This window comes from Lithobates pipiens, unplaced genomic scaffold (assembly GCF_037356315.1).
Source record: "Lithobates pipiens isolate NorthernLeopardFrog02 unplaced genomic scaffold, aLitPip1_a1.2 Scaffold_23, whole genome shotgun sequence".
NCBI classification, from domain to species: Eukaryota; Metazoa; Chordata; class Amphibia; order Anura; family Ranidae; genus Lithobates; species Lithobates pipiens.
The window spans coordinates 136,395,282-136,408,424 of NW_027507785.1; the positions used below are offsets into that span (position 1 = coordinate 136,395,282).

Sequence of the window (13,143 nt, forward strand, 5' to 3'; positions counted from 1 at the left end):
ACTTGGAAGGTCTCTGGAGGCCGGGTCGCCAGCGGAAGCTCGCGGTCAGTGCCGTCCGACCCCCGCTCGGTCCCCCGTCGGCCAGGGGCCCCCGCCTCATGCCGGTTAGCTCCGGTCAGCCTCAGAAGGTACTTCCAGGGTCCCCCGAGGCCGGGGCGGCCGCGGACGCTCGGTCAGTGCCGTCCGACCCCCGCTCGGTCCTCCGTCGGCCAGGGGCCCCCGCCTCATGCCGGTTAGCTCCGGTCAGCCTCAGAAGGTACTTCCAGGGTCCCCCGAGGCCGGGGCGGCCGCGGACGCTCGCGGTCAACGACGGCCGGCCGCCACTCGGTCCCCGGTCGGCCAGGGGCCCCGCTCGATGCCGGTCAGCCTCGGAAGGTACCTCCGGGGTCCCCCTCGCCCCCCGAAGCCCGGGGACGCCCGGGACTCTGCCGCCCGGCCACCTCTCGGTCCGCGGCCGGCCCCGCCGGGGACGGCGCGGGGGAGCCAGGCCGCCTGGCCTGACCTCTCCCCCCCGGCCTGGGCGGGGGCGTGGAAGCGGACGTTTAATTATTTATTTCCCCATTTATTTATTTATTTATTTCCTGCCTGAAGGCGGCAATGGATGGATACCTGGACACCGACCTGCCCGCCTTACAAGCACACGCAAAAAAAAAGCCAGAGATCACCCCACAGGGTTTGACTCTGGAACCTCAGGGGCTGTCCGCCCATGGCTCTGGGGCTTGACTCTGGGCCACTCTCGCTCCGCAGGCTGACTCTGCCCCTCCGCCCATGGCTCTGGGGCTTGACTCTGGGGCTTGACTCTGGGCCACTCTCGCTCCGCAGCCTAAATCTGCCCCGCCGCCCATGGCTCTGGGGTTTGACTCTGGGGATTGACTCTGGGGCCTGACTCTGGGCCACTCTCGCTCCGCAGCCTGACTCTGCCCCGCCGCCCTTGACTCTGGGGCCTGACTCTGGGCCACTCTCGCTCCGCAGCCTGACTCTGCCCCGCCGCCCTTGACTCTGGGGCCTGACTCTGGGCCACTCTCGCTCCGCAGCCTGACTCTGCCCCGCCGCCCTTGACTCTGGGGCCTGACTCTGGGCCACTCTCGCTCCGCAGCCTGACTCTGCCCCGCCGCCCTTGACTCTGGGGCCTGACTCTGGGCCACTCTCGCTCCGCAGCCTGACTCTGCCCCGCCGCCCTTGACTCTGGGGCTTGACTCTGGGGCTTGACTCTGGGGCTTGACTCTGGGGCTTGACTCTGGGGCTTGACTCTGGGGCTTGACTCTGGGGCTTGACTCTGGGGCTTGACTCTGGGGCTTGACTCTGGGGCTTGACTCTGGGGCTTGACTCTGGGGCTTGACTCTGGGCCACTCCCGCTCCGCAGCCTGACTCTGCCCCGTCGCCCATGGCTCTGGGGCTTGACTCTGGGGATTGACTCTGGGGCTTGACTCTGGGCCACTCTCGCTCCGCAGCCTGACTCTGCCCCGCCGCCCATGGCTCTGGGGCTTGACTCTGGGGATTGACTCTGGGGCTTGACTCTGGGGCTTGACTCTGGGGCTTGACTCTGGGGCTTGACTCTGGGGCTTGACTCTGGGGCTTGACTCTGGGGCTTGACTCTGGGGCTTGACTCTGGGGCTTGACTCTGGGGCTTGACTCTGGGGCTTGACTCTGGGCCACTCCCGCTCCGCAGCCTGACTCTGCCCCGCCGCCCATGGCTCTGGGGTTTGACTCTGGGGCTTGACTCTGGGGCTTGACTCTGGGGCCTGACTCTGGGCCACTCCCGCTCCGCAGCCTGACTCTGCCCCGCCGCCCATGGCTCTGGGGCTTGACTCGGGGGCTTGACTCTGGGGCTTGACTCCAGCCCTACACCGCTCCTCAGCCTGACTCTGCCCCGCCGCCCATGGCTCTGGGGCTTGACTCGGGGGCTTGACTCCAGCACTACACCGCTCCTCAGCTTGACTCTGGTCCACCGACCACGGCTCTGGGGCTCGACTCCAGCCCTACCTCGCTCTTCGGCTCCAACTCTGGACCTTTCCCTCCCCTCAGCCGGGACCTTCACCCGTCCGACGGAGCCTAGGGTCCGGGGGCCTCCCGCCCTCGACCCCGCACCCCCTTCTACCACCTCACGCCCGCGCGCCAAGCTGACCTCCGCCCCTTAAGCCCGCGCCCTGGTGTCCAACCCCCGCTCCGTGGGGATTAGGCTTCCGCGGGGGGTGGGGGTGCGGGGCTGCGCCGCGCCCAGAGCCCCCCCGCGCCAAGCTCTTCCCCTCCGGCCCGGGAGGGTGGGGGAGGCGGACGCCCGCGCTCGCCCCCGCGACAAAAGCTTGGCTCAAGGGATGACTTTCAATAGATCGCAGCGAGGTAGCTGCTCTGCTACGCACGAAACCCTGACCCAGAATCAGGTCGTCTACGAATGATTTAGCACCGGGTTCCCAACGAACATGCGATGCGCTCCGGGAGAGAGGCGGCCCGCTTCCGTCCGCGCTCCGGTCCCGAGGCGAGCGGCACATCCCGGCACTGCGGTATCGTCACCTTTAGGGGGGATTCTGACTTAGAGGCGTTCAGTCATAATCCCACAGATGGTAGCTTCGCCCCATTCGACCGATCCCGGAGAAGCCGGCGGGAGCCCCGGGGAGAGTTCTCTTTTCTTTGTGAAGGGCAGGGCGCCCTGGAATGGGTTCGCCCCGAGAGAGGGGCCCGAGCCTTGGAAAGCGTCGCGGTTCCGGCGGCGTCCGGTGAGCTCTCGCTGGCCCTTGAAAATCCGGGGGAGAGGGTGTAAATCTCGCGCCGGGCCGTACCCATATCCGCAGCAGGTCTCAAAGGTGAACAGCCTCTGGCATGTTAGAACAATGTAGGTAAGGGAAGTCGGCAAGTCAGATCCGTAACTTCGGGATAAGGATTGGCTCTAAGGGCTGGGTCGGTCGGGCTGGGGCGCGAAGCGGGGCTGGGCGGGCGTCAGATGCGCCTGGTGATGGCGGGCGTCAGATGCGCCTGGTGATGGCGGGCGTCAGATGCGCCTGGTGATGGCGGGCGTCAGATGCGCCTGGTGATGGCGGGCGTCAGATGCGCCTGGTGATGGCGGGCGGCAGATGCGCCTGGTGATGGCGGGGCAGATGCGCCTGGTGATGGCGGGGCAGATGCGCCTGGTGATGGCGGGGCAGATGCGCCTGGTGATGGCGGGGCAGATGCGCCTGGTGATGGCGGGGCAGATGCGCCTGGTGATGGCGGGGCAGATGCGCCTGGTGATGGCGGGGCAGATGCGCCTGGTGATGGCGGGGCAGATGCGCCTGGTGATGGCGGGTCAGATGCGCCTGGTGATGGCGGGTCAGATGCGCCTGGTGATGGCGGGTCAGATGCGCCTGGTGATGGCGGGTCAGATGCGCCTGGTGATGGCGGGTGGCTGATGTGTCAGATGGCGGGCCGATGTGCCAGGTGTTTTTGGGGACACTGTGTTTTGGGGGACACTGTGTTTTGGGGGACACTGTGTTTTGGGGGACACTGTGTTTTGGGGGACACTGTGTTTTGGGGGACACTGTGTTTTGGGGGACACTGTGTTTTGGGGGATCAGTGGGTAAACAGCAGACAAACAGCTAGAAAACTCACTGATCTTCCCGGCTGAAGCAAAGATTTCTCTTCCTCTCCTCACTGACAGGTTCTGTGTGAGGAGAGGAAGAGATGAGAGCAGTTACAACTGCTCTCTATTTACATTACATGACGACTGTGATTGGACACAGTCGTCATGTGATCAGGAGGGCCAATCACATGGCCCTCCTGTTGTATTTTTCTCTCCGGTCTCCGGGGGTCTCAGGCAGATCGGGATCGCGCCGCTGCGCGGGCACGTGGCGGCGCGATCACCGGTTATCTGCCGCCCATCCCCCTTTGTTTGCCTTACGATGGCTGTGATTAGACACAGCCATCGTGCGGATCAGGAGGGCAAATGACATTGCTCTCCTGCCGATCAGAGATGCGGCGTGTGCGGGGGACACGCGCGCACCGGGATCGCGCAGCTGCGCGGGAGCGCGCCCGCGCGATCCCGCTTCTTTGACATGACGTTCACTAACGTCCTGTCAGGAGTAGAGAGCTCCCACCTGGCCGTTTATATGCAGTGGCAGGGTGGGAAGTGGTTAATGACCGGGCCATTTTTTGCGATACAGCACTGCATCGCTTTAACTGACAATTGTGCAGTGACATTTGATCACCTCTGCGGTTTTTATTTTTTGCGCTATAATAAACAAAGAGCGAAATTGAGAAAAAAATTTTTTTACTTTTTGCTATAATAAATATGCCCCCAAAATATATAAAAAAATAAATAAATTCCTCAGTTTAGGCCGATATATATTCTTCTACATACATTTGGTTAAAAAAATATGCACTGTTATTTAATGTAGTTAAAGAGGAAGTAAACCCTAATGGGTTTACTTCCTCTTTTTTTCCCTGCAAAGGTAAAGCATAATGGACTACTATGCATCGCATAGTAGCTCATTATGTGTCACTTACCTGACACAGGAGCCAGCGAAGTCGCCGCTGATCCCTGTAGTCCGCCGCATCCATCTTGCTGGTGGCGTCTCGCAGCTCCGACCAATGACAGCGGTGAAGCCGCGATGACGTCACTCCCGCGCATGCGCACGGGAGTCGCGTCTCGCAGCTCCGCCGCTGCCATTCGGAGAAGCCGCGATGACGTCACTCCCGCGCATGAGCACGGGAGTCGACAAATTAATTAGGCAAATCCATTCTTGGACTTGCCGCATTTAGTGCGCCTGCGCGCCGCTGTCTACGGCGCATGCGCCGTAGACAGCGGTGCCCATTTTCGGGCAAATATTTCCTAAACCATATAGGTTTAGGAGATATTGCTTGGACCTACAGGTAAGCCTTAATCTAGGCTTACCTGTAGGTCAAAGTGGTTTGAAGGGGTTTACTTCCTCTTTAAGGAGTTAATGAGGTTAACATCCAGGGTGATCAAGGCGTTAAATTGTTCTCTGCAGGTGTTTACTAACTGTATTGGGGGATGGGGCTGTCCAGGGAAACACAGATCAGTCTTCCTGCATAACAAAGACCGCATCTGTGTGATCTCCCCTGTTAGAACGGAGATCTGCCATGTTTACACAGGCAAATCCCCGTTCTGTCACTGTTTGGAACGATTGCAGGTGGACGGTAGACAGAGTCCACCCCACCCGCTGATTGGCTCCCCTGCTGGCCAATGGGCGTGTGTCCACAAAATCGAGTTCCCAAGTCAACACAATGACGGCAATTTGCAGGAACGAGCCAACCTGCCGCAGTACTGAGATGGCGGCTGTTCGGCAAGTGGTTAAGAAAGTAACCAGAAACAGTTGATAAGGGTATTTAAAGTGGTAATAAACCCAAAGCCAAAAACATATATTGCAGCTCGCCAATCATTAGATTTTCTTTTCTATGGCTTTTTACCCCTGTGTTTTCACCTGGAGATCTAGTCGGTAACACCTCCTGTATTTGTGAGACATAACCTTGAATGAATAAGCACAGGAGGCACAGCAGACAGCAGCACTGTCAGGGGGATTAGTGGTAAATTCAATGTATTACCAGATTTAGATACACTAAACAAATTGAAGCCAAACTCCAGCATACATTTTATAATCAGTTACAGCAGACAGTGAGGGGGATATAGGTTTTGCATTAAAAAATAAAAGCAGATCATTTTAACCCCAGTGTTATGTGGTTTGTCTTATCAATGTAAACTGACACATTCTACTGGAGAGCTTGTGCATTTGAAAAATAACAGACTTGCAGGATGGATCACCAGATGAAAATAGAAGAAAGAAGGCCTAAAAAGGAAGCGAATACAGCTATCACATCTAAGAAATGGTGAGATGCAATATAACAAAGTGTTTGCTTTTGTGTTTAATACCGCTTTAAAGCTGTCATTTTTTGGGGGGGGGGGCTACAGCACCTAAAACAGCGATGGCGAACCTTGGCACCCCAGATGTTTTGGAACTCCATTTCCCAGGATGCTCATGAACTCTGCAGTGTAGTTGAAAATCATAGGAAATGTAGTTCCAAAACATCTGGGGTGCCAAGGTTCACCATCACTGGCCAAAACATTAGGTAAATGTAATAGTGAGTATCCCATCTCCTGCAGGCTGTTGCTGCTACTTCTTGTAAAAATCCTTCCTTAATGCATCCTTAATAGGAGCTGGATAGTATCCCATAAGTGAATATTACACTGCTGTATGGAATAACCGAGTCCTACTGCTTGCCCATCCCCTTCTGTTCTCTCCAACATTTGCAGACCTCATAATATTATTCTCACAATGCAGAGTTCTGAACATGGATGAGTGGATGAATGACAGGATCTCCACCACTTGTTCACAGAGCAGTTTTTTTTGTATTTTACACAATAGTCATACATTTATCTATGATAATGTAATTACTGTTGCAATAGAATTATTGCAGTGCCCAAAGTGAATAGTGACTTCCTAACCTTTGCACAACATGTAGGGGCCAGAAAAATCTTTTGAAGGTCTTGGACGAATTTTGAGCCATGTCTTCTTTTCAGCATTTTTCAGCCGTCCTAGTAAAATATCTTTCTTGCACTTGTGGTCTAATTTTTCCCTGTGTGTAAAGTCCAGAGCTTTGATCCCTAAAAAGGGAAATGTATGCATGAAAATATGAAGCAAAAATACAAAAATACATCAACAAGGTCTAGCAAAAGCTTATTTTGTTAAGGATTCAAAAACTTTACGATCTTTTTTGAAAAACAGTTAAAAAAAATAAAATAAAAATAGGATTTTTATGTCATACTTACCTGCAAAATCCTCATCTTTGAGTACATCATGGGACACAGAGTCAGGCTAATATTCATAACCTGCTGGGACATCCCAGCGCAATAGCCTTGAGGAAAAGGAGACACCCTGCCAAACAATAGCCATCAGAACTTACACAGCAGCCTGCAGTACCACTGCGGCCAAAAGCCGAATCCTTGGCTGCTCGAACATCCACTTAATAACATTTTATGAACGTATGCACTGAAGACCAGGTAGCAGCCTTACAAATCTGAGCCACAGATACCTGATGGAGAAAAGCCCAGGAGGTTCCTACACCCCTGGTAGAATGAGCTCTCACCCTAAAGGGAAGAGCATTATGTTTCAGACCGTAGGCCTGAATGACCAATTGACGGACCCAATTGGGATCTCTGCAGATCTAGACAAATAAACCTTGGCTGCACGGACAACATCCAAAGAATGCAGTCGTCTCTCTCCTGCTGAACGAGGCTGAGAGAAAAAAAGGCGCCAAAATAATGCCATGATTTAAATGAAAGGTTGACACCACTTTTGGCAAAAAGGATGGAACAGGTTGCAACACGACTGTCATGGTGAAGGATCAAGTACGGTTCCTTGCATGAAAGGGTGACACCCTTGTAGCCGAGGTGATAGCCATCAGGAAGGCTAGCTTGCGTGACAGCAAGTCTAATGGAATTTCCTTAATAGGTTCAAATGGTTGTTTCTGTAACACAGACAGCACCAAGTTCAAGTCCCAAGGACATGACCTAATGGGGGTCAGCAAGCAAGTTGCCCCTTGCATACAGGTTCTGATCAGTGAATGGGAGGCTAAAGGCCTTTGGAAGAATACTAATAGGGCTGAAACTTGACCTCTGATTGTACTCAAAGCCAATCTGATTTCCACAGCTGACTGTAGAAAAGAGAATTCTCCCAATCACATATTTCCGAGAATGCCATTTTCTAGCTTCACACCAAGCAATACAAGTATTCCAGCTCTTATGATAAATCTTCCTAGCGATAGCTTTTCTAGCATTCACTAGAGTAGACATTACTGGTCCCAAGATGCCACAGTCCTTTAACACTCTGGCTTCAATAGCCATGCCGTCAAATTTAGAGATTGTAAATTGGGGTGGAACATAGGACCTTGAGACAGTAGATTGGGGCGATGTGGAAGCGTCCATGGTCCATCTATTGTCAGTGTCACAATCTCCCTTCTGGGCCAGGCTGGTGCCACCAGAATGACTGGTCTCCTCTTCTCCGAATCCTGCGCAACAAATGTGGAAGGAGAGGGATCGGAGGGAAAGCATAAACCAGGGAGTACTGGCTCCATGGAACTATAAGAGCATCTGCTCCAATTGCCAGAGGATCTCTTGTTCGAGAAAAACTGCTGTAGCTTGTTGAACCTGGATGCCAGTAGGTTGATCTCTGGCAATCCCCAAGGTTGGCAAATTTTCCTCGAACACCTATGGGTGTAGGGATCATTCCTCCGGGCAGATCTGCTGGCGGCTGATATAATCTGCCTTCCAGCCCTCTACTCCAGGGATACTGACTGCCGATATTGGCAGATGTCCCTCTGCCCAGGCTAGTATGTAGTTCACCTCCTTCAGAGCTGAATGACTCCTGGTACTGCCTTGGTGGTTTATATAGGCCACTGCCATGGCATTGTCGGACTGAACCCTGATGGGGCAGTCCTGAAGCTCCACCGTCCAGGATCGTAGGGTCAGATGTACTGCCATTAATTCAAGGACATTGATGGGCAAAATCTACTCTGTCCCTGGCCATTTGAGAGCCCGTCTAGGGTTGCTACCCAGCCTGAGAGACTGGCGTCTGTAGTAAGTACTCTCAAAGTTACCATGAGAAAGGATTTTCCCTTTTGTAGGTTCTGATCCTGTAACCAGTTTAGGCTTAAGCATGCCTGAGGAGATAAACACATTGGATAAACCAGGGTTTTTCTTCCAAGCCAACAAGATGTCTTGTTGTAAAGGCCTGGAATGGAACTGGGCATAGGGCACGGCTTCAAAAGGAGGATACCATCTTCCCTAGAAGACTCGTACAGAGCCAAATGGAGGGTTGCCTGGTGCCCCTTATTTGACGCACCTGATCCTTCAGGGCACAGATCCTTACGGGTGGCAAGTATACTTTTGCTTGGACTGTGTTTAGACCTAAATATTTTAGGCTTTGAGCTGGTCCCCTTGTGGCTTGCCCCTGGCCCTAGCACCCTGTTGGTGGCGGAACCGCACTGACACGGATGTTTGAGGAAGCAGGCCCTGGGTTTTAAAACGAGGGAGGTTTGGTGCTTTTCTTCACAGGAAGTAGAGAACTCTTCCCTCTGGAAATCTTTTGGATTTGTCCAAGTGATCACAGAATAAACGCTCCCTATGAAACAGGAAACCTGACAATAACTTTTTAAGTTGAGCTCGGCTAACCAGTTCTTAAGCCATAAAACTCTGCGCACATGTACAGACAAGAAACCTGCTGTATTGAATCCTTTAAAGCATCAACAGCAAAAAACAGCACTCAAGGAATATCTATCTTACTTTCATACAGCTAATCCTCCTGGTTAGGCCTTTCTGGCCATTTGACTTGATCCTTTATGGACTGGCAAATACCAATTGCTGCAACAGCTAGCTGAATGGCTGAACTGGCCAAAGAAAAGGCACATTTTAATTAAAAAATAGCCAGTTTCTTGTCAACAGGGTCTTTCAAGCCCTGTGCGTTATCTACCGGACAAGTTAAGTTCTTGTTTAAGGAAGCGACTGCTGCATCTACGGCTGGCATGCTCCATTTTTTAACAAACTTTTCATCCATGGGATATAAAAGGGAAAACCTTTGAGGAAAAAAGTCCTGTCAGAATGTTCCCAATCAGCATACACCACCTGTTCAAACAGGGGGTGTAACGGGAAAGTCTGTGACCTGAAAAGGTCTCAGAGATCCCAATGACCACCAGGGGGGCTCAGTCACCTTTGCAAGAGGCACCTCAAAGGCAGAACGAACCATTTTGTTCAGAATCAAAAACCTCTGTGACTGAGAGGCAGACACTGAGTGGATATCTTCTCGTCCAGATTTCTCGAAGCAGGCTCGTCTGCCAGGCACTCCACCAAATCCTGAGCTTTAAGCTCTTCCCCATTCTCGACCCATTCCTGCTCCAGAGGAGACTCCAGGGAAGGGAATCTGTCATGCTTCCTGCCACCCTGTGGGATGGAGGCAATCATGCCGGCAATCCTGTGCTCTAACCCGGCTAGGGCTGAGGACAGTTCATCCTTGGTGATAAAGGGTGAAGCAGCAGCGTTGACTGTAGGGGCACAATAATAGATAGGAGCAGCGGCTCAGATTGTCCGGGAGCCTATGGTCTTTCAGGGGATACAACACTAGGGATATGACTAGGTTCATCAGGAACTACTGATGACATAGGTGTACCCTTCCCTGTGGTGTTAGTCCCACTCTTTTTTTTGGAAGACATTCAATGCCGCAAACAGAGTACGTAGGTGTAGTTAAAACCCCTCAAAAGGGAGGCCCTTTAATAGGGCTCACCAAGCCCCTATGCAACAATCCTGCTAAGCACCTTTAGCCTGCTTAGCAACACCTGTTGACTCACGTGACATGGGTAAGGAGAAATGAACCACTGCAAGTGTCTGTTCAGAGCATGCTCTGTGGCCTTCTGGAAGCACCACATGCTTGGCATGCACAACTTAAATAAGTGGTTGTGACTGTATTAGCGTACAATGCAAATCTTTGTGCGCCCAGATAAAGGCCACGGCATGTGTGGCAGATTCGCGCACCATGGCTGCCAAACAAACTGCTGAGCCCAGGGGTGCTCTTACGAACGCACGTGCGCCATGGCGAACCAAGGCGATATGGTGCATTGTAGTGCGCCATCGTACAGGTAAAAAAAGGTACACTTTGCAAACACTCACAGCTAGCCCAGAACTACAGGTGTCCAGCCTTTAGCTAGTTTGACTGATTGTTACAGTCACTGGGACATCCTACAATAATAAAATAAAGGGGTTTGACTTACCCGTCCAGGTGCAGGGCCACTTAGGAACTAAGGGCCCAATCTTCACCCTTCACGGCGTGTTCCTTTCATTTAGAACTTCAAGGACTGGGTACCCTTTTCATGTTTAGGGTACACTGCCTTGGACCTGTACAGCACCCTGCAGGAAACGCCCTAGCACTGTAGTGTCCAGGATTTCCAATCCGCTGGGTCCAGAGCTTGGAGGCCGCATTGCCACAGGCAAAAACCATCGTAGGATCTTGAGTTTTCTTTGCGAGGCTCGGGTACCATTTATCTAAGCATAAAAGCCCGTTTTAAATGGGTCTGATCGGTCAATCCCTTGATTCGTTTTTGGAACCGTTTGTGGGACTAGAGACCTGGAGCTCAGAGCTCAAAGAAACCGTGCCGTCCACCTTGCAGACACTGGTAAAAAAACTGAAGTACTTCATGTATGGGAGGGGTTATATAGGGGATCACTTCCTGTCTGAAGACCTTTGGTCTACCAGTGTCCATTCACCCAATGATGAAGTATAATCCAGCAGGTAATGAATATTAGCCTGAATGTGTCCCATGATGTATGAAAAAGATTTTTATTTCCAGACAAAATAAAAAAAAAAAAAAATTTGGATGTAAACCCAGGTTTTAAAAAATAACGATTATTGGAAAAAAAAAAAAAAAAATCACTGTAAGACTAACCAATATAAAGAGGTGTCTTCTCATTTCTTGTGTGGTTGATAGAAGGCTAGAACCCCTGACAGGTTAATATTTCTGTCCTTGACCCTGCTGCTGCAGGATTTCCCTCACTTCTTGTTTGGCAAATCAATGTCAGCAGGACAGGAATGACTAAAATGATCTAAAAGACTGCAGTAAAAACCCAAAAGGAGTTCAAACAGTTAACTGATCCAAAACAAAAAATTGGGTTTAAACTGACCTGTTGCCAACCTAAAAACATCATTAAAAAAATAAAAAAATAAAAACACAGCTGTATTTTACTTGCAGGCTTTATCCTTTATATTTAAAAAAAACGGAGTTAGACTTACCAGTAACTCTTTGTCTAGGAGTCTTCCAGGACTCTGGGACAGGAAACACATTCACCCAAATGGTTAAAAGGATGCCCTCCAGGCCTTCCCCTTCAGTTTCCGCAAGAACAGCCGGAAGGCTCTGAAAGACATAACACACTGGCATAATATTAGTATATCCCTTTTGCACCAGCTATCGAACTCTAGGTGGGAAACCAGGCTGTTCTGGAAGACTCCTAGAAAAAGAGTTACCGGTAACTTCGGTTTTCTCTTACCGTCTTCCAGGACAGCCTCTGAGATGAGCAAAAAACTTACTCTGTTAGGGGGCGGGACCACTGCCTGCAGGACCTCTCTCCCAAATGCCTGATCTTTATCAGCAACCAGGCCCAAGCAGTAATGCCTTGCGAACGTGGAGTAGCTGGACCACGTCACTGCTCTGCAGATATCATCCGGAGTGGCATCGGCTTTCTCTGCCACAAAGCTGAAACCGCCGTAGTCGAATGCGTCTTAACTAGAGGCGCTTGCCTCCCTGCCAACCTGTATGCCTCTAAAATGGTCATCCTAATCCAATCTCGCGATGGAGGATTTTGATGCATTAAATCCTTTGCGTGACCCCGCAAAAGTCACAAAAAAAATTCTGTCTGCCTAAAGTATTTGCCGATATCTAAATAAACCAAAAGGCTATGCCTGACGTCAACTAAACTGAATTCTCCTTAATCACCTTCTGAGGAGGAGAAAAATGTCGTCAGGATAATGTTCCGAGTTCTATGAAAAGTAGAAGAAACTTTGGGGAGGAAACTAGGATCTGTTTTAAAGCACAACCCTATTCTCTAAAATCAAAGGAAAAGGCTCTTTAATTGAGCGCGCAACTCAATCACTCTTCTAGCTGAGGTGATTGCAATCAAAAAAGCTGTCTTTAAAACTACTCATTTAACATCAGATTTCTCCAGAGGTTCAAAGGGACTCTTAGTGCACTTACAAAGTACCAAGGATAGATCCCAAGAGGTGCAGGCCCCTCACTGGCCTGACCTTCACTGGCCTGACCTTCACTGGCCTGGACCTGGACAGGGCTTTAAAGAAACTTTACAAAACGATCTTGCTGCAGGGGGACCTGAAGAAAAACGCTCAAAGTGGCAGCCTGTACCTGCAGGGTGCTGACAGAAAGCCCTAATTCCACTCCTGTCTAGAAGAAGTGAAGCACTGCCAGAATTCCTGGTTCTTCCTGCCCCTGTTCTGCTAACCAGGAATTAAACCTCTTCCACACCTTGGTGTAAATAGCCCTGGTCACTGGCTTACGGCATTCTAAGAGAGTCTTGATGACTCTTTCTGAAAAAAACGTTGGGCCCTTAACAGCTGTTCCTCAGATACCATGCTGTAAGTCTGAGGGTCTCCATTTGAGGAT

The 13,143-nt window shown here is 51.4% G+C and overlaps 1 protein-coding gene across 7 annotated transcripts in view; it reads right to left on the reverse strand.

Annotated features, from left to right (window-relative positions):
• Positions 1-13,143, reverse strand: part of ZC3H7B (zinc finger CCCH-type containing 7B) — a 624,860-nt gene that overhangs the window by 357,097 nt on the left and 254,620 nt on the right. For all 7 annotated transcript variants that reach the window (XM_077452416.1, XM_077452411.1, XM_077452410.1 and 4 more), the window contains one exon: positions 6,434-6,592. In XM_077452416.1, the coding sequence (XP_077308542.1) occupies positions 6,434-6,592 (159 nt within the window). The remainder of the gene's footprint in view (positions 1-6,433; positions 6,593-13,143) is intronic.